Source organism: Cyprinus carpio, unplaced genomic scaffold (genome assembly GCF_018340385.1).
Source record: "Cyprinus carpio isolate SPL01 unplaced genomic scaffold, ASM1834038v1 S000000527, whole genome shotgun sequence".
NCBI lineage: Eukaryota > Metazoa > Chordata > Actinopteri > Cypriniformes > Cyprinidae > Cyprinus > Cyprinus carpio.
The window spans coordinates 46,012-63,846 of NW_024873266.1; the positions used below are offsets into that span (position 1 = coordinate 46,012).

A 17,835-nucleotide genomic window follows, 5' to 3' on the forward strand; every position below is an offset into this window, starting at 1 on the left:
AATCTCTGTTCCAGTCTCCCTCTGGTGCCCCCCCTTCCCCACCTCCCAGTGGTCTGTTCGATTATGCCTCAAAAAATGTCAAATTTGGCAGACACCGACCTCAGACATGGCCTCGAAAAGGCACCAAAAGTCGGGGGCGGAAAAAAGAAAAAAGAAGAGACAGCGGGATGATGCTCGCGCGTCGCTTGCAGGTAAGACAATGTTTTAAATAAAAATGTTTGTTTTGTAGCCCTTGCGTGTAGTATGCATGTCCAGGGGCGTCGGCGCGTCCGCGTCGCTAGTAGTGCAAAAGATCCGGGGCTTTTAGCCCTGCATGTTGAGTCTTTTATTTTAACGGGGTCCGGGGAAATTGTGAAACTTGAGCTAAAAAAGATGCAGTTTGTTTGAGAAGGAAAGGAATGCCAATCGTTGGGGTCCTCATCTATTTTTAATAATAATTGACAATAATTAATGACAACAGAAAAGAAGAAATAACAAGAAGAAAATATAAAGACAGTCTGCGTGTCTCTCTCTACAGACCATGGAATAACTAACATTTACTAATGGAACCTTATTCTAAAGTGTAATTGTTTTAAAATATGTTCAAGAGTGTTTCACTTTGGTCTGTTACTGTAGGAACATTGGCTTTACATTTCCATACTCCTAAACATGACACTGAACAAAACAAACTGTGGTTGTTTTACTCATGAACATAAAATGAGTAATGGACAAAAGTTCATATCTATCAAGAATTTGAATCTGCTCAAAGTGCACCCAAAGTGTTGGATGAATTTAAACATGATGATGTTTTGTCAACAACTAAGTTTTTGCAACTTTTACTGGTAATGTGGTTTAAGTGGTACATTGTCCTAATGAATTTTTCCTTCTCTTTTGCAGGTCTAAGACAGCTACAATGAAGCCACAAACGCAGTTCATAGTTCCTGTATTTCTATAATGCATTAATGAATAACAATAATTTAAAAAAAATGTAATGTCAAGAGGTCAAGGTGTTAATTCCAGCCATGTTGAGTATTCTGTGAATAATTTTGATTTTAGGTGCATATTCTTAATTCTTTGCAAAACAACCTGAACTGTTTGCTATTGAAAGGTTGGTATGTAGTTTAAATAAATAAAAATGATATTCTTGACAAAACCTGTGTATAGTTGTATTAATAATTAAAATTATTTAATTAATCAATGGCCTAATTACCAGTTATCAGGTAAACATTTAAATCAGAACCAATACAAAGCTGCAACGGAAACCATTAAATATGTGCAAATAAAAACTAATAGAAACTTGTAATGGAACCATCAGAACCAATACAAAACTGTGATGGAAACCATTAAATATGAGCAAATAAAGACCAATAGAAACTTGTAATGGAACCACCAGAACGATTACAAAACTGTGATGGAAACCATTAAATATGTGCAAATAAAGACCAATACAAACTTGTAATGGAAACACCAGAACCATTACAAAACTGTGATGGAAACCATTAAATATGTGCAAATAAAGACCAATACAAACTTGTAATGGAACCATCAGAACCATTACAAAATTGTGATGGAAACCATTATGTGCAAATCATGACCAATACAAATTTGTAATGGAAACCTATACAAACCAATAAATCCTAATGGAATATGCCCAAAAACACACTACGTAATGGAAACCATTTGGTAATGGTTTTAATGGTTAATTGCTGATGGTTTGTAATGGTTTTGTAATGGAAACCATTAGAATTTCTGTAATGGTTTCTATTGTTTTTTTCAGCAGGGTAATTGGAGTACAGAACTCACTTAACCTGACAGCCATTTTGAGATGACAGCGACACGAGCAACATCTTCTCCAAGATATTCCTTTTTAATGGATGCAGCATGGAGGAAATAAGGTAAGAATGTTGTTATAGAAATATAAATTTTGAATTCTATTAATAGTCGTACTATGATGAGGTAGATCAATTAAACAGATTAAGCTTACTGCTTCTGATTAAGGTAGCTTTAGGTAATTAGCAAGGCTAGTTAAGGTTAACTATCAAGCGCGTTGGTTTGTGTCGTAATTAACGCTCGGTAACGAATTTGCTTGATAATGTAACGTTAATTATAGTTTAGACAGGAATGTACATCGACTTCACATAAATACTCAATGGATATAACCTAGTTTAACGTTACTGTAATAGACTTATTTGAAGGCATTAACCTAAAGGCACGTGCGTTCTGAACGTTAACGATAACGTTAACGTTACCTCAAAGCGCATGTTCAGGCCTGCTTTACAGAATCAGCGCGGTATCAGGGGTTATTAACTGTTCATTTTGTCAGTCGTCGTATTCGCTATCCAAAAGACAATAAATCACGTTTTGTTAGAGTAACGTTACTTCCTTTTACTTAATTTGATAGCAAATAGCCGCTTCTAGGTGTATGTGGCCTAATGGTGAGTTCATGGGGTGTACAGTTAATGAGTTTATTGTATCTTCCCAACAGACCAAATAAACACAACAAAAGGATCAGCAGGTTTAAACGTCGCATCACAAAACTGAGAAAGCATCATGATGCATGCGCCAGGAGACTATCAGCTAGACAGAAGGTGATTTTTTTTATTTATTATTATTTATTTATTTATTTATTTCATGCATGGAAATTGAAGTAGCCTAAATCATTGCCCACATTAGTCCGTATAATAATCTGTATAATATCGCAGTTGAATTGTTTGTGTTGTATTGTGTTAAGAAATGTTTTGTTTAAATGTAAAATATTTTGTTATTATGATTATACAAAGATATTTACAAAAACATTGCCTACATATTTGCCAAGACAGAAATTTAAATATTCATATAAAACCAAATATTGCATGCACTATACACTTAAAGCATGTGAAGCTGCAAAGTAAAGTGAAACTAAAGGATTTGAATGATTACAGTTATGCATTAAATTAACTTTGCCAATTTCAGGCAAAGGAAACCTCAAGTACTGGATCGTTATGCCCCACCAGGTCCCAGATGATGAGGTCCCATCTCCCCTCAAGCAGGACATCCTTGACTTACAGCTGATTTGTAGAGAACGATCCTTGGTAAGTGTGTGTTTTTAAAAATTCAAAGCTATTGCAATAATTTATAACAACAGACTATTTCTTTCAACCTGAGCAGGAGGATTCAAAGGCAAATATGGACATTTCCGTGCCTTCAGATGTTACCAAGCACCTAGCCAAACAGTCACTGTCTACAAAGAAATCGGTGGTAAGTATTTGTCATAATGCCCCTTCTGCCCCGCCAGAGACAACATAGCCAACACGCACAGTAAACACACATTAGTTTGGTTGTGCTTTATCTGACGGTAGCCTGCGATTCAGTAAGCTCAATTTAATTAAAATTTAACGGTTTGTTTTCCCTTCTTAATATAAAATGTTGCTTAATATATGCTTAATAGAAAACATTATTAATAGAAAATATTAGCTTTGTTGTTACGTTAGTGTTGTTAATTTCTACACTGCTCTTACCCAGTATTTGAAATGAATTCCGTTTTGTGAAGACAACTGTTGAATTGAATTGGAAATCAATAAATCGATGCATCGCAATTTTCTCTCCAACGATTCTGGATCGATTCTGAGCTTCGTTTTTAACCGGATGCGCGATGACGCTGAGTTTGCTTTAGAAACACCATACCATGCTTGCTTTCAATTCCTCCCACACATACACAACTCGAAACTTCCCTGAAATAATCTTTCATAAAGTTCAGAAAGGTTGAAGTGAATAATAACGATATTCGCGGGCTTCATTGCACAGGATGCTTTACACTTGAAGTGTGCAGTCTCGCCCGTAGGTATTTTCCTTACAAATGCTCTACGAAGTCATAATTTATGTGGTTTGGAATGCAGTGGACTTATAAATTTAAAATATGAACCTCACTAACAGAAGGCTGCTTTCAATTTCAAATGCTGACGCTCGCTTGTTTGTGAAGACTGCTCGCATGCAGCTGTGTGCGACTCTGTGTAAGTGGTTTAATGCACTTGCATCTCAAAATGGTTTTATGGCGCAAAATCAATGTAAACGCAGCCATTTATGTCTTGAGGGATTAAACGGACAGGCAAAGCACATTACAGATTGCCGCACACACGCAGCCTGTCTCGTAACGCTCAGTTATACTCACGCTCGCTCCACACCGCAAGTCTCTACGAGTGCATCTGGCAGTATGGACAAGCTTTGATGCATGCGCGAAACCTGTGTCAACTCACGCCTCACTCCGCGTTTAAAACAAGTGTAAATTTAGTCTAACTGCTTGCTACACTGCTTCACTTTTTCCCGCTTGTTCTTAAAATCCCAAATAATTCAAAATGAATAAATCAGCCTATGTAACCTATGTAATACTTTAATAATTGCCTAAATAAATACAGTTCTTTATTTACACAAATAAACTAATCTTAAAGTAAATTCTGTAAAAGTAGTAATACCATTATAATATTCCCTGCTGAAAAAAAAACAATAGAACCCCTCCCAAAATACAATAAAAGGGTAATAATGGTAATTTATATTGGCTTTAATGTAAACTATAATGGTGTCTACTGGTATTTGATGGGTTCTATTGGTGGGATGTACACAGTAATGCCCAAAACACACTATTAAAAGAAATTTTGTAATTGTTTTAATGGAAACCATAAGAATTTCTGTGAATTTCTGTTTCTATTTTTCCAGCAGGGTAACGATACCCATACTGTGCTGCACACTATTGACAATATTAAGCAAATATTGCTTGACTTTGCTAAATTAAAATCAAATTGCAATATCTTTTTTTTTCATGCACCTATCAAGTTTGAGATGTTGGGCTTTTTGGTTTTTCTTAAGTGTTTTTTGAGACTAGTGGAAAGAAAATAACCAAAATACACTGTGTTTCTTTTATAGCACTTTATTTATTTGTCAATAGATTTCAATTACAATACATATTTTTAAAAGATGTTTTCTCTAAATGAGTTCTTTCTCCTACACTGAGCCATAAATCTCCACTTCGGTAGCACTTACACCAAACTTTACATTTTTATTCCTGTCTATATCTTGAAGGATTTTACAGAGGGATTAGTTCATATATAATTTGCTTGATTACATTTTATCCCCCCCAAAATTGTGAAAATCTTAACTGTCACTGTTTTAATCTTTTAATTAAATTGAGCTTACTGAATCACAGGCTACTGTCAGATAAAGTGCATCCAAACTAATGTGTGTTTACTGTGCGTGTTGGCTATGTTCTCTGGCGGGGGCGGGGCTCGAATAGACGATGTTATTAGATATTGCAATATTTATTTAGGCGATTATCGATACATCGCGATACTTGCAAGACATCGATATACAATAATATCACCATATCGCCCCGGGCCTACATATACAGATTTGTCTCTTTTAGCACTGGAGTCTGTCATATTCATTGATTTTAATTTGTTGCTATTCAACTTGGTTAGCATTTATTGGCTGTATTGTTCAAGTTATGTTTTAATGTCCTTTTATATCATATCCCTTTTATATCAAGTTTAACCCAAAGCAAAAGCAGTAATATTTGTAATACGGTTTCCTTGCAACGAGTTGAGAATGATTAATATTGGTAAAGCAGGTAAGGGGACATGTAAACTTATATTAAAATGTATTTGATTATATTTATCTCTTTGTCCAGGACACGGAGAGTGATACAGATACAGTAATTCTAGAATTGCCCAGTTCTTCTGTATCACCAAGAGCCTGTGATATCCCAGAGCTAAAGATGACTGACAGTGTATTTGTAAGTTTCTCACACTTGTGTGTGCTGATCATTTTGTCTTAAGTCTACATTTAGTCTACAGTATCAGTTGTATTACTGAGGTTGTTTGTTAACTGTCTCATTTGTTATCATGGCTATAAGCAATTAAACACGAGCTCCTTTTGTCAAAGCTTAGACATAACATGAAGTACACGACAATGGCAGTGTGAGCTAAGAGGCCCTATTTTAACGATCTAAGCACATGGTCTAAAGCGCACGGCACAAGTGCACCTGGGGCATGTCCGAGTCCACTTTTGCTAGTTTAACGATGGAAAAAGTTACATTTGACAGGACTAGGACTAAGATTAATTTAAAAATTAGCTGACAAAATTAACACTCATGAATACCAATTTGTTTTTTTTGTTGTTGTTTTTTTACAGTTCAGGTCTGCCCCAAAAACTTTTCCAATTGACTGTGAACTGATTATTGATTAATCTGATTAATATATATATTTTATTTAAAGAGCGCGTTAGTAATATGCGACTATAGGCGGGTGCACAACGTGCATACACTTTGCTTATTCGTAGGAGTGTTGGGATACTTAGCAGACAGTCGTCACTCAATGGCTGGCTGTCTAAGTGGTGTCTGCAGATTAATCAATAATCAGTTCACAGTCAATTGGAAAAGTTTTTGGGGCATACCTGAACTGTTGAAAAAAAAAAAAAAAAATTGAAATAAAAAGCCTACAAAATGTACAATAAAACACCTTGTACCACTTTCACAAACCTAGGGTCCTATCATACACCATGGTCTAAAGTCAATGCCACAATATTTATTTATTTATATATAATATTGTGGCATTGACTTTAGACCAGGTTTTAGTTGGTCAATGGCACAGTCTATTATTGTGCCGGGTGTATGATAGGGCCCTAGGTTTGTGAAAGTGGTACAAAGTGTTTTATTGTACATTTTGTAGGCTTTTTATTTGAATCTCTGATATACTCTGAACTCACAATGGACCCTTCGTACAGATATCCACTTTGATTATGGTTTTAAACTAAAGCAAGGTTATTTATTTACAGCTTACCAAGAAATCATTGAACTTCAGTTCCACTTCAGATGACTCGATAAGCAGCATTGACAACAGTGAAGATGATTATGTGCCTGAATCGGAGAGCTGTTCAGAAGAATCTGAAGAGAACCTTCCACAGCCTTTGTCCAGTCCCTCATCTCCCAATGTGGCATTAGATGGGGATGTTGATATTTCCTCATCCATGAATGCAGACAAAGAATGTTCCCCACTTGAAGATAAGGAGAAAACTACTCATTCAGACAATGATTGTAGTAGTGAGGTTTCCGTAATGAAACTGAAAAAGACTGCATATGGCCAAAGAATGTACAACAAAAAGCAGTATTGCTTTTACTGCTCCAAACCATTCTGCAAAATGGCAAGACACTTGGCCCAAGTTTATAAGAATGAGGTGGACGTAGCAAAAGCTCTTTCTTTTCCAAAGGGATCTAAAGAAAGGAGGATTAATCTGGATCTTTTGAGGAATAAAGGGAACCGTGAACACAACACAAATGTTCTGAAATGTGGCAAAGGAGTGTTGGTGCCACGTCAACAATCCACTGCTAAACATGTGAGTGTTAAGGACTACATGCACTGTTTGAACTGCCAAGGGCTGTTCCGACGAAAAGCACTTTGGAGGCATATGTCAAGGTGCAACCTGGCCAAGAAGTGCCAGGTTACAAAACCAGGTAGATCCAGAGTTCAAGCACTCTGTGCTTATGCACAGCCTGTTCCTGAAGGAGTAACTAACAAATTATGGAAACTGATCAGTGACATGAAGCAAGATGAAGTAACATATGCAGTTAAAAGTGATGCATGCATCATCAAATTTGGGGAACACTTGTGCAACAAAATGGGTAGCGACAAAACCAAGCACGAATACATCAGAACTAAAATGCGTGAGGCTGGAAGGCTGTTGGTGTGTGCTAGGAAAGTGGGAAAGCTGCAGAGTATTAAAGACTTCTTCATACCCACAAACTTCTATCACGTCATCAAGGCTGTTAAAGATACCTCGGGATTCCGAGAAGAAGATGAGGTCTTCGCAATTCCATCTTTGGCATTAAAACTGGGGCACAACCTTAAAAAAATGGCCGATATTGCAGAATGTGAAGCAATGATTGCAGGAGAGGAAAAAGATGTCCGAAATGTAAAAATGTTTAAGCAAATGTATACCACAAAATGGAATGAATTTGTGTCCTCCTCAGCCTTGAAGACGCTTAATGAAGCGAAATGGAACTCTCCAGAACTTCTCCCTTTCACTGAGGATGTTAAAAAAATGCACATACATCTCAGCAATCAAACTGAATTGTACCAAGAAAAGCTCAAACTTGAGAAAAGTCAGAAGAACTGGTCAGATCTTGCACAAGTAACTCTGTGTGATGTAATTGTGTTTAATCGCAGGAGAGCAGGAGAAGTTTCGAAAATGAGGTTGAATTCATATCTTCTCCGAAACACATCTGTCTTGCATTCCGATGTCGCTGATGCTTTATCTGAAGTTGAGCAGAAGCTCTGTCAGCATTTCCAACGTGTCGAAATTAGAGGCAAGTGAGACCGAAAAGTGCCGATACTCCTGACCCCAAGTATGCTGGACTCCATGGAGCTACTTGTAAAGAACCGTCAAGCATGTGGCGTACTGGATGAAAATATATTTTTTTTCGCAAAGCCCTTGACTGAGACATCATACTACAAAGGTACAGACTGCATCAGGAAGGTTGCCCACCAGTGTGGAGCCAAACATCCAAAGACTTTGTCATCCACAAAGCTGCGGAAACATATTGCAATGCTATCTAAAGTCCTAAATCTGACAGATACTGAGTTGGACCAGTTGGCAGATTTTATGGGACATGATATAAGAGTCCATAGGAAGTTTTACCGGTTGCCTGAAGGAACGTTACAACTAGCAAAGATCAGCAAGGTGCTGATGGCCCTTGAACAGGGAAGAGTATCAGAATTCAAGGGGAAAAACCTTGATGAAATTAACCTTGATCCTTATGGTAAGAACCCATGACATAATTTTTGCTCTTATACATACAGGTGCATCTCAATAAATTAGAATGTCGTGGAAAAGTTAATTTATTTCAGTAATTCAACTCAAATTGTGAAATTCGTGTATTAAATAAATTCAATGCACACAGACTGTAGTTTAAGTCTTTGGTTCTTTTAATTGTGATGATTTTGGCTCACATTTGACAAAAACCCACCAATTCACTCAACAAATTTAGAATACTTCATAAGACCAATAAAAAAAAACATTTTTAGTGAACTTTTTGGCCTTCTGGAAAGTATGTTCATTTACTGTACATGTACTCAATACTTGGTAGGGGCTCCTTCTGCTTTAATTACTGCCTCAATTCGGTGTTGCATGGAGGTGATTAGTTTGTGGCACTGCTGAGGTGGTATGGAAGCCCAGGTTTCTTTGACAGTGGCCTTCAGCTCATCTGCTTTTTTTGATCTCGTTTCTCATTTTCCTCTTGACAATACCTCATAGATTCTCTCTGGGGTCAGGTCTGGTGAGTTTGCTGGCCAGTCAAGCACACCAACACCATGGTCATTTAACCAACTTTTGGTGCTTTTGGCAGTGTGGGCAGGTTCCAAATCCTGCTGGAAAATGAAATCAGCATCTTCAAAAAGCTGCTCAGCAGAAGGAAGCATGAAGTGCTCCAAAATTTCTTGGTAAATGGGTGCAGTGACTTTGGTTTTTAGAAAACACAATGGACCAACACCAGCAGATGACATTGCACCCCAAATCATCACAGACTGTGGAAACTTAACACTGGACTTCAAGCAGCTTGGGCTATGAGCTTCTCCACCCTTACTCCAGACTCTAGGACCTTGGTTTCCAAATGAAATACAAAACTTGTTCTCATCTGAAAAGAGGACTTTGGACGACTGGGCAACAGTCCAGTTCTTCTCCTCCTTTGCCCAGGTAAGACACCTCAGGGTGGCTTAACCAGAGGAATATGACAACTGTAGCCAAATTCCTTGACACGTCAGTGTGTGGTGGCTCTTGATGCCTTGACCCCAGACTCAGTCCATTCCTTTTGAAGTTTACTCAAATTCTTGAATCTATTTTGCTTGACAATCCTCATAAGGCTGCAGTTCTCTCAGTTAGTTGTGAATCTTTTTCTTCCACACTTTTTCCTTTCAATCAACTTTCTGTTAACATGTTTGGATACAGCACTCTGTGAACAGCCAGCTTCTTTGGCAATGAATGTTTGTGTCTTACCCTCCTTGTGAAGGGTGTAATGATTGTCTTTTGGACAACTGTCAGATCAGCAGTCTTCCTCATGATTGTGTAGCCTAGTGAACCAAACTGAGAGACCATTCTGAAGGCTCAGGAAACCTTTGCAGGTGTTTTGAGTTGATTAGCTGATTGGCATGTCACCATATTCTAATTTGTTGAGATGTGAATTGGTGGGTTTTTGTTAAATGTGAGCCAAAATCATCACAATTAAAAGAACTAAAGACTTGTCTGTGTGCATTTAATTTATTTAATACACGAGTTTCACAATTTGAGATGAATTACTGAAATAAATGAACATTTCCACAACATTCTAATTTGAGATGCACATGTATTATATATTGCCACTGTTTAGTTCAGTTACAAGGAACTCTTTTATGCAACTTTTATATGGTGCATGGAAACAAATGCTTTTCTACACTTTTCTGCAGAGAAAGTGAATGTAGATCCTGATGTTTCTGAAAGTGAGGATGAAGAAAGTGAGAGTGAGCTGCCACAGCCAAAAAAGTGCCGTCAGTCCTCTTCAACATCTACAGGTATGGTCAGCTGTGATTTGATGTGAATTCCTGCATTTACAAGTAACCTATTATGAGTTTGGTTGGGTTAAATAATAAAGAATAATAAAGATTTAGATTTTGGTATTTGTATTATAAAAATCTCTGTGGCTGTCCCTGATAATCTGGCATAAAACAGGTTTGCAGCCCTTTGACTCAGAAAGGTAAGGAACTCTTGGAATAGTCCTCTGTTCCACCACTACTGGTTTATTTCTACTGCAACCTGTCTCCCACACACTTTTCACTGGTCGCCTCCGCTTTACGTCTTGACACATTTTCCTCACCTAGAGGTCAATGATCCCACAGAGACTCTCTCTCTACACTAAGCTCATGTCTGGACAGGCTGTGTCCTTTGACTGATACCATCTGAAAGCTGCATACTGATCTCAGGGCTGCTGAGAGAAAATCTGAGGGTTACCTTTCACTCCTATCTTCCTTATCCAGCATTAGTGCTGCAAAAATGTGCCACTAACCTCTCAGTTGATCTATTTGCTTCTTTCTTGACTGAAAAAAATGGCAGCCATTAGTAACCAATTCTCTGAGCCACTCAGAGACGATCTGTCTTCCTAATCAACTGTGTATCACTTCCATCATTTGCTCACAGACTTGTGGCCATCCTACTGCATGTCCACTGGACCCCATTCTTACTAACCCTCATCCAAGCCATTACTTTTACTTTTACCATTGCATCAGCCATCACACATGATCAATTTTCCAGAAGCCAGTGAAACATTTTTGTATCGCATTCAAACGGGCTTGGGTAGCTCCCCTGCTCAAAAAAACTTTCCCTCAGTCCTGCTGAAGTTGAGAAATATCGGTCAGTTTCATTTCTCCCATTCTTAACTGAGGCTTTCAAAAGAGTGGTTTTCAAACAGGTCTCTGAATTCCTCTCACAGAATGACGACCTGAATCCAAACCAGTTGTGAGAAACCAAGTTTGCGAGAAAGCTGACATCATGACTTACTGACCAGTTTTAATTTTTACAGCCCATGGTTATCTCTTGCCTTGACTAAAATAATGCCCTTGTGTCGGCTTTTCGTAGTAGGCTGTTAATTCAGGTAATGGCGATTAGCATATTTTGCATGCACTCCACTCTAAACACTGTCTTCATTTCTCTAAATTAATTTAGTTCATTAAAAGCAAAAGTTTTCATTTCTTAAGTTTATAATTCCAACAAACGAAAATCCTAGTGTTTGAGGTAGGTTTATCAGTATTATGAGTTCATGTGAAAGTAGAGACAAGTTTAAAAAATATTTGACTCTAAAGTTCAGCATACTGCTTCCATTAACAGACATAGCCTTTCTAGTTTACTTGTTTGAGTCTCCAGGCGCACAGTATGACCAAATCCTTTAGAATCAACCAACGTTTGTGTAATGCATCCCAGGGGCCAAGAATTTGTAGGTGCTGCTTCATAAACCACAAGATCTCTGATGCTGAAGTTTCGGCATGGTTTATTCCACTTCTGCTGTTGTTGCATTAAAGGGAGGTATTCTTTCACCCACCTTTTCCAAAACAAGGCAGTTAAGTATTGAACTTGTCTCCAGCATCTTTGAATAAACAAGTCTTCTTTCTTAAACAGACCAGATGGTAAATCTAGTTTTGCTTTGAGCTGTAAGATGTGATTGGGTGTCAATGCTTTGAAGTCTTCCATCTTCAGATGATCTAGAATGATTGGAAGGTCATTCAGTACTGTTTTTGTTGCATAAAACTGAATGCAAGGCTTCGTCCAGCATCTGCTGTTTCACTACTGAGTTAAAGCACTTTCTTGATTTGCTGGACTAAGCTCTCCCCAAACACCACCATGATGGCCACCATGAGGTGGGTTGAATGTCCATTTAATGCCGTTTTGCCGTTTGAGTTTTACTTTGTTTCAACTCTTTCAAAGCAATTTTCAATTCCCAATTATCACCGACTAAACGGGTGCCATTATCGGCGCGAATTTCCTTTTACTTGCCCTTGTCGACATAAGAATCTTCTGATCATACAGAGATAAAGCTTGGTCCACTGTATTTACAGCTTTTCAACAATTATTGACAGAAATTCTGCCTGATGGTGTTAATTACATCATCTGCATAATCCTATTTTATTTTTAAAATTGTGGTACATACCACTGCCAACTGGTCTGCACAAGCCTTCAAGATAATAAATAAACTCCATTTCAAACTTATTACAGACAAATGGCTACAACAGCTCTACTTGCAGGTCTGCCAGCATGCACAGTGAAACCCTTACAGATGGTCCAGAAAGCGATGGTGCTTATGTCTTTCCACTACTTTGTGACCTGCACTGGATAACCATGGCGGAACGAATCCAATTCAAGTCACTAATGCTTGTCTACAGGGTGACGTCTGGGTCTGCTCCCATCTACCTAAACACGATCATACAGGCTTCTTTTCCGTCTCGGCCTCTCCATTCCTCCAATGAACAACATTGTCTGGTGATGCCATCCCTACACTCAAAAGCAATCTCAATCCAGACTGTTCTCATCTGTAATTTCCTAATAGTGGGACAAGCTACAAACTGCATCCAGAACAGGAGCATCCCTCTCTATTTTCAAGAATCTCCTGAAGGCTCCTCTCTTCCAAGAACACATCCTCTCCTGACACCTGTAACACCCTAACTTGCCTAACTCACGTTTCCGCTGCACTTCTTTACCCATCTCCTTGCACTCTGTCCTTGAATAGATTAGTATGTATTGTTACTCCCAGGTCTCCTACTTAACTAAAGCTTGTGTGTTGTTTCTTAAATATAAGTCGCTTTGGATAAAAGTGTCCGCCAATTGAGTTAATGTAATGTGCTCATATAATTAGTTGAATTGTCAGTTTATATAAACGATATGTAGTGTGAATAGACTGGCCTGGCCTTGTCTTGCTTAGTACAACCTGTATTTCATTTGTATTTCTGTTTGCTTACATTTGGTTATGGTATTCAGTTGAAGTCTTATTTTCTGTCCTTCAGAGGAATCTTCTGGCAGCAAGTCTTTAAATGAGAGTGAGATGCCATCGCCAAAGCAGCAGTGTCAGTCCCCTTCAACATCTACAGGTAAAGCCAAACCTGTGCTCTGAAAATGAACTTGTCTGCTCATCATTGAAGCTTTTGGTTACAGTGCGGCAAATTTTGAAGAGTTTAATTGCTTGTTCTTCCAGAAGAACATTTGTTTCGGCACAAGTCGGCAAAGGAGAGAGAGACTCCTTCAAATTCAGGTAAAGAGTCAGGACTGTGCACTGCTAAGAACTGACTTGCCTAGTTACAGTTATTGCGACTTTAATTAAAGTGCCCCTATTATGGTAATTTGAAAGGCTCCTAATTTTGTTTTGGAGATCTCTTACAACAGGTTTACATGCATCCAAGGTAAAAAAACATTTATTTTCTCATACATTGCATATCACCACATTGTTCAATATTTCTCAAACGACTTGATGTATGAATCAGTCTCTCTAAATCCCTCCTTTCCAAGAGCCTGCTCTGCTCTGATTGGTCAGATGTCCCAGTCTATTGTGATTGGTTATCCACAAATGAGCTACAGTGTTTGGGGGTTCTAGTTTTGAAGGAAGTCCACGCAGAATGTAGTTAGGCATTATGCAAATGTGTGTTGCAAACTTTATTTATTAACATTATGCAAACCTGTGATGTGTGAACTTTGCGAAGTGGGATTCGAACTAAAAATGACTTGTTTAAACAAAGTCGACTCTTTCTTTTGAGAGAAAATGACTATTTATGATGCACTTTTTTAGCTTTACAACTTTTTGGTCTGTTTACATTGACATACAGCTACATTACACACTGCATGAAAGGTCATTTTTAAAGATCAATGATAGGGGCACTTTGAGGTGGTCTCTGTTAATCCAGTTAATGTAAAATATTTCTTGATTTCATTAACTGTATTTAGGATATATATATTTATGTTTGCTGAAGCACAAGAAGAAATATTAAAAACAATTTGTCTGTCTCTATGCATTTCTAAAGTTAACAAATTCCTCTACATGTGATTCTGTACAATATTTACTTTTCTTTACACTTGATAAACAAGAAGTGGATGGCTACAATTGCCACATACCCTTTAATAACATAAATCAAACACACAGCCTGAATGTGACACACATGCACAGGCCACATAAACTGCATCTACAATCACATGTCTCTGTGACCTAGCCAGCAGCTGCATTGAATGCAGTCCGAATTATTATTATTATTTAATTATTTATTTATTTTGCAGATGTACTATAAATTAAGATATCATAGGTCTCAATAGTAATGGTCTGGTACTCCTCTACTTGCTATTGAATGTCGATGTCCTAGTGTACATTACCTCTGTCGTATACTCTACACTCAGCTTTTTAAAGTAAGGCGAAAGATTGTCTCTCTTGAAAGTGAAGTTAAAATTATTTTCATTTTTAGGTGCGTCAAGATGCCCAAAAAGAAAATGGACAGAAGAGGAGGTGAAGGCAGTCGAGAACAAACTTTCGGATTGCATCACATCTGGCAGGGTACCGGGGAAAAGGCAGTGTGAAGACTGCATCAGGTCAGCGCCGGTATTGCTTAAACATAGAACCTGGGAAGCAGTGAAGTTTTATATCAAGAACCGAATTACAGCATTCAAGAGGGAGTGTGAGAAAAGAAAAAAAATGTGATCATGGCTCCGTTCAGTTTTTCTTTGTCAGTGAAGTTTAGCACTTTCTAAGATGTAAGAAGTTTTTGCACTTGTTTTTGTACGCCTCTTCTCTTTTTGTACGCTTCTTTTAAAACCCTTTTCTCTTCTGCTGTTGGGAAAAATAAGATCCTCATCGTTGTCATGAGGGGTATTGAGAGTTAACCTTTCAGTTTGGAAAAATTAAGGACTTGTTTAGTCCAAGGGGATTCAGTGTTTCAACTGTTGCACTTTACAGCCAAAATGTTTGTCCAAAAGCAATGACAAATAAAATCAGTCTGAAATACTTTTGCCAAAGAACAATTTATTTGAATGCAATTTATTTGAATTTGAATGCATTTGTAATACAGTTGTGTGTAGTGGTAGCAGGTAGCACCTGTTGACCTATATGAAGATGCTGATTTAAGAAGTTTGAGGTGAGGTCCCCATTGGTAACCTTTTAAACACACACAGTGATGTCATTAATTAGCATATCAAAACAACTGCGAACAACGCACAACACTGAGGTTGGGCTAGACTCAAACTGCACAACACAAGCTTTCCAACGATGTGATAAACATTCTGATTGAATATTGTTTTAATGAACAACTAGATAAAAAAGTTTGTCAAGACAAACTTTAAGTTGGCTTGAGAAAGCCTGACCAGAAAGTTTGAAAAGTTTGAAAATGTGAAAAGTTTAAAAAGATTTAAAAGTTTAAGAAGTTTAAAAAAGACAATGATTAACATATTGCTAGCATAACAAGCAAGTGACTACCATGTCATTAGCATGATTAGAAAAGTTGCTAGCATGTTGCTAGCATGATTAGCAAGTGACTAGCATGTACTTAGCATGATTAGCAAGGTATCTAGCATGTCGCTAGCATAATTAGCAAGTGACTAGCCATGTCGCTAGCATGATTAGGAAGTTACTAGCATGATTTTAGCATGATTAGCATGTTGCTAGCATGTTTCTTGCATGAATAACATGTTGCTAGCATGTCGCTAGCATGTTTCTAGCATGATTAGCATGTTGCTAACATGACTAGCATGCTAGCATGATTAGCATGTGACTAGCATGTTGCTAGCATGATTTTACCATGATTAGCATGTTGCTAGCATGTTTCTACCATTATTAGCATATTGCTAGCATGTCGCTAGCATGTTTCTAGCATGACAAGCATGCGACTAGCATGTTGCTAGCATGATTTTAGCATGATTAGCATGTTGCTAGCATGATTATTTTGTTTGTTTTTTTTGTCTAGCATGATTAGCATGTTGCTAGCATGTCGCTAGCATGTTTCTAGCATGATTAGCATGCGACTAACATGTTTGCTAGCATGATGTTAGCATGATTAGCATGTTGCTAGCATGTTTCTAACATGATTATCATGCAACTAGCATGTTTCTAGCATGATTAGCATGTTGCTTGCATGTTTCTAGCATTACTAGCATGCGACTAGCAAGTTGCTAGTTTGATTAGCATGTTGCTAGCATGATTAACATGTTTCTAGCATGACTAGCATGCGACTAGCATGTTGCTAGCATGTTTCTAGCATGATTAGCATGTTGCTAGCATGTTTCTAGCATGATTAGCATGTTGCTAGCATGTTTTTCTAGCATGACTAGCATTCGACTAGCATGTTGTTAGCATGATTTTAGCATGATTAGCATATTATTAGGATAGATAGATAGATAGATAGATAGAAATAGTCAGATAGATAGATAGATAGATAGATAGATAGATAGATAGATAGATAGATAGATAGATTAGATGAGATGAGATGAGTTTGAATGAGTTTAAATTGATTAGCATCAAAGCTTGATTGAGTCTAATGGGATTTGGAGCTTGGGTCATCTGAACATCCTGTCAATGAAAGTCTATGGGCATTTTTATGATTTTTAATATTAATTTTTAAGAAAACCGTAACTCAAACCAGTCTGAAAAGATATAGCACACCAAGTCAGAACAGTATGAAGGTCTGACCCGAGTTTGGAGTATGTAGCTTGAACTAGATGTTATATTATATGGAGTAGGAAGAGTATGGGGGTCTGACCGGAGTTTGGAGTATGTAGCTTGAACGGTCTAGGGGCCGGGTCGGGTCGGGCCCTTGATAAAGCACATCACGTGTCATGCGCAGCGTCTCGTCCACACTCGCATTCGCAGTCTCGCACGCGTGACGCATCACACCTGCTGTGCGTGCTGTACTATTCAGTAGCTTAAGTGCCACATGGAGCTTGAAGAATCAAAAAAAAAAATTAAAACAGGAGAATTAACTTTGAGCAAGTTTGGAGGAAAATCGGAGGTATGGAAACATTTTAAACTAGTCGTGGGGAGTGACAACATATGTGTTGGACTTTGTCTCGTGCATAAAATGCGGCACGGCTGCTTGCCTATGACAGCAAAAAAAAAAAAAAAAAAAAACCGGTCTTAGGCCATCTTTTCTGGGTTCATCATTGTTCACTGTTTATCTTTTTTATTTTTATTTTTTTACGTTTCTTCATCATTCGGAATTTCAGATCCATTTACGATCCATTCAGTTATATCTGAATAAACAAACAACGCAGTTTACATGCTTCTTCCTTGTCGTATTATTCATTAAGATCATAATTAAAAAATGCACGCACAATTATGAACTTGATAAATGT

The 17,835-nt window shown here is 37.7% G+C and overlaps 1 protein-coding gene across 4 annotated transcripts; it reads left to right on the plus strand.

The window, feature by feature from the left end:
* Window positions 1-992: 992 nt before the first annotated feature.
* Window positions 993-15,848, plus strand: LOC109047651. 4 transcript variants are annotated; one of them, XR_006158904.1, is made up of 10 exons: window positions 993-1,874; window positions 2,465-2,567; window positions 2,932-3,050; window positions 3,124-3,216; window positions 5,636-5,740; window positions 6,781-8,761; window positions 10,440-10,544; window positions 13,521-13,604; window positions 13,709-13,765; window positions 14,961-15,848. XR_006158904.1 is itself a non-coding variant. In XM_042753934.1 (5 exons), the coding sequence occupies exons 1-5, from the start codon at window positions 8,350-8,352 to the stop codon at window positions 15,191-15,193; spliced, it is 891 nt and encodes a 296-aa protein (XP_042609868.1). In that variant the 5' UTR covers window positions 8,313-8,349; the 3' UTR covers window positions 15,194-15,828. The 4 variants fall into 4 exon arrangements, 1 of the variants encoding a protein (XP_042609868.1); XR_006158906.1 differs by having other exon boundaries at window positions 3,127-3,216; window positions 14,961-15,845; XR_006158905.1 differs by lacking the exon at window positions 993-1,874 and having other exon boundaries at window positions 1,895-2,567.
* Window positions 15,849-17,835: the final 1,987 nt, after the last annotated feature.

Excerpts from the sequence above, each read along its gene's own strand:
- LOC109047651 (XM_042753934.1), top strand. The coding sequence starts at position 8,350 with ATGCTGGACTCCATGGAGCTACTTGTAAAGAACCGTCAAGCATGTGGC. Across the intron at positions 10,545-13,520 it reads GTCCTCTTCAACATCTACAG|AGGAATCTTCTGGCAGCAAG; the intron begins GTATGGTCAGCT and ends TCTGTCCTTCAG. Across the intron at positions 13,605-13,708 it reads GTCCCCTTCAACATCTACAG|AAGAACATTTGTTTCGGCAC; the intron begins GTAAAGCCAAAC and ends TTGTTCTTCCAG.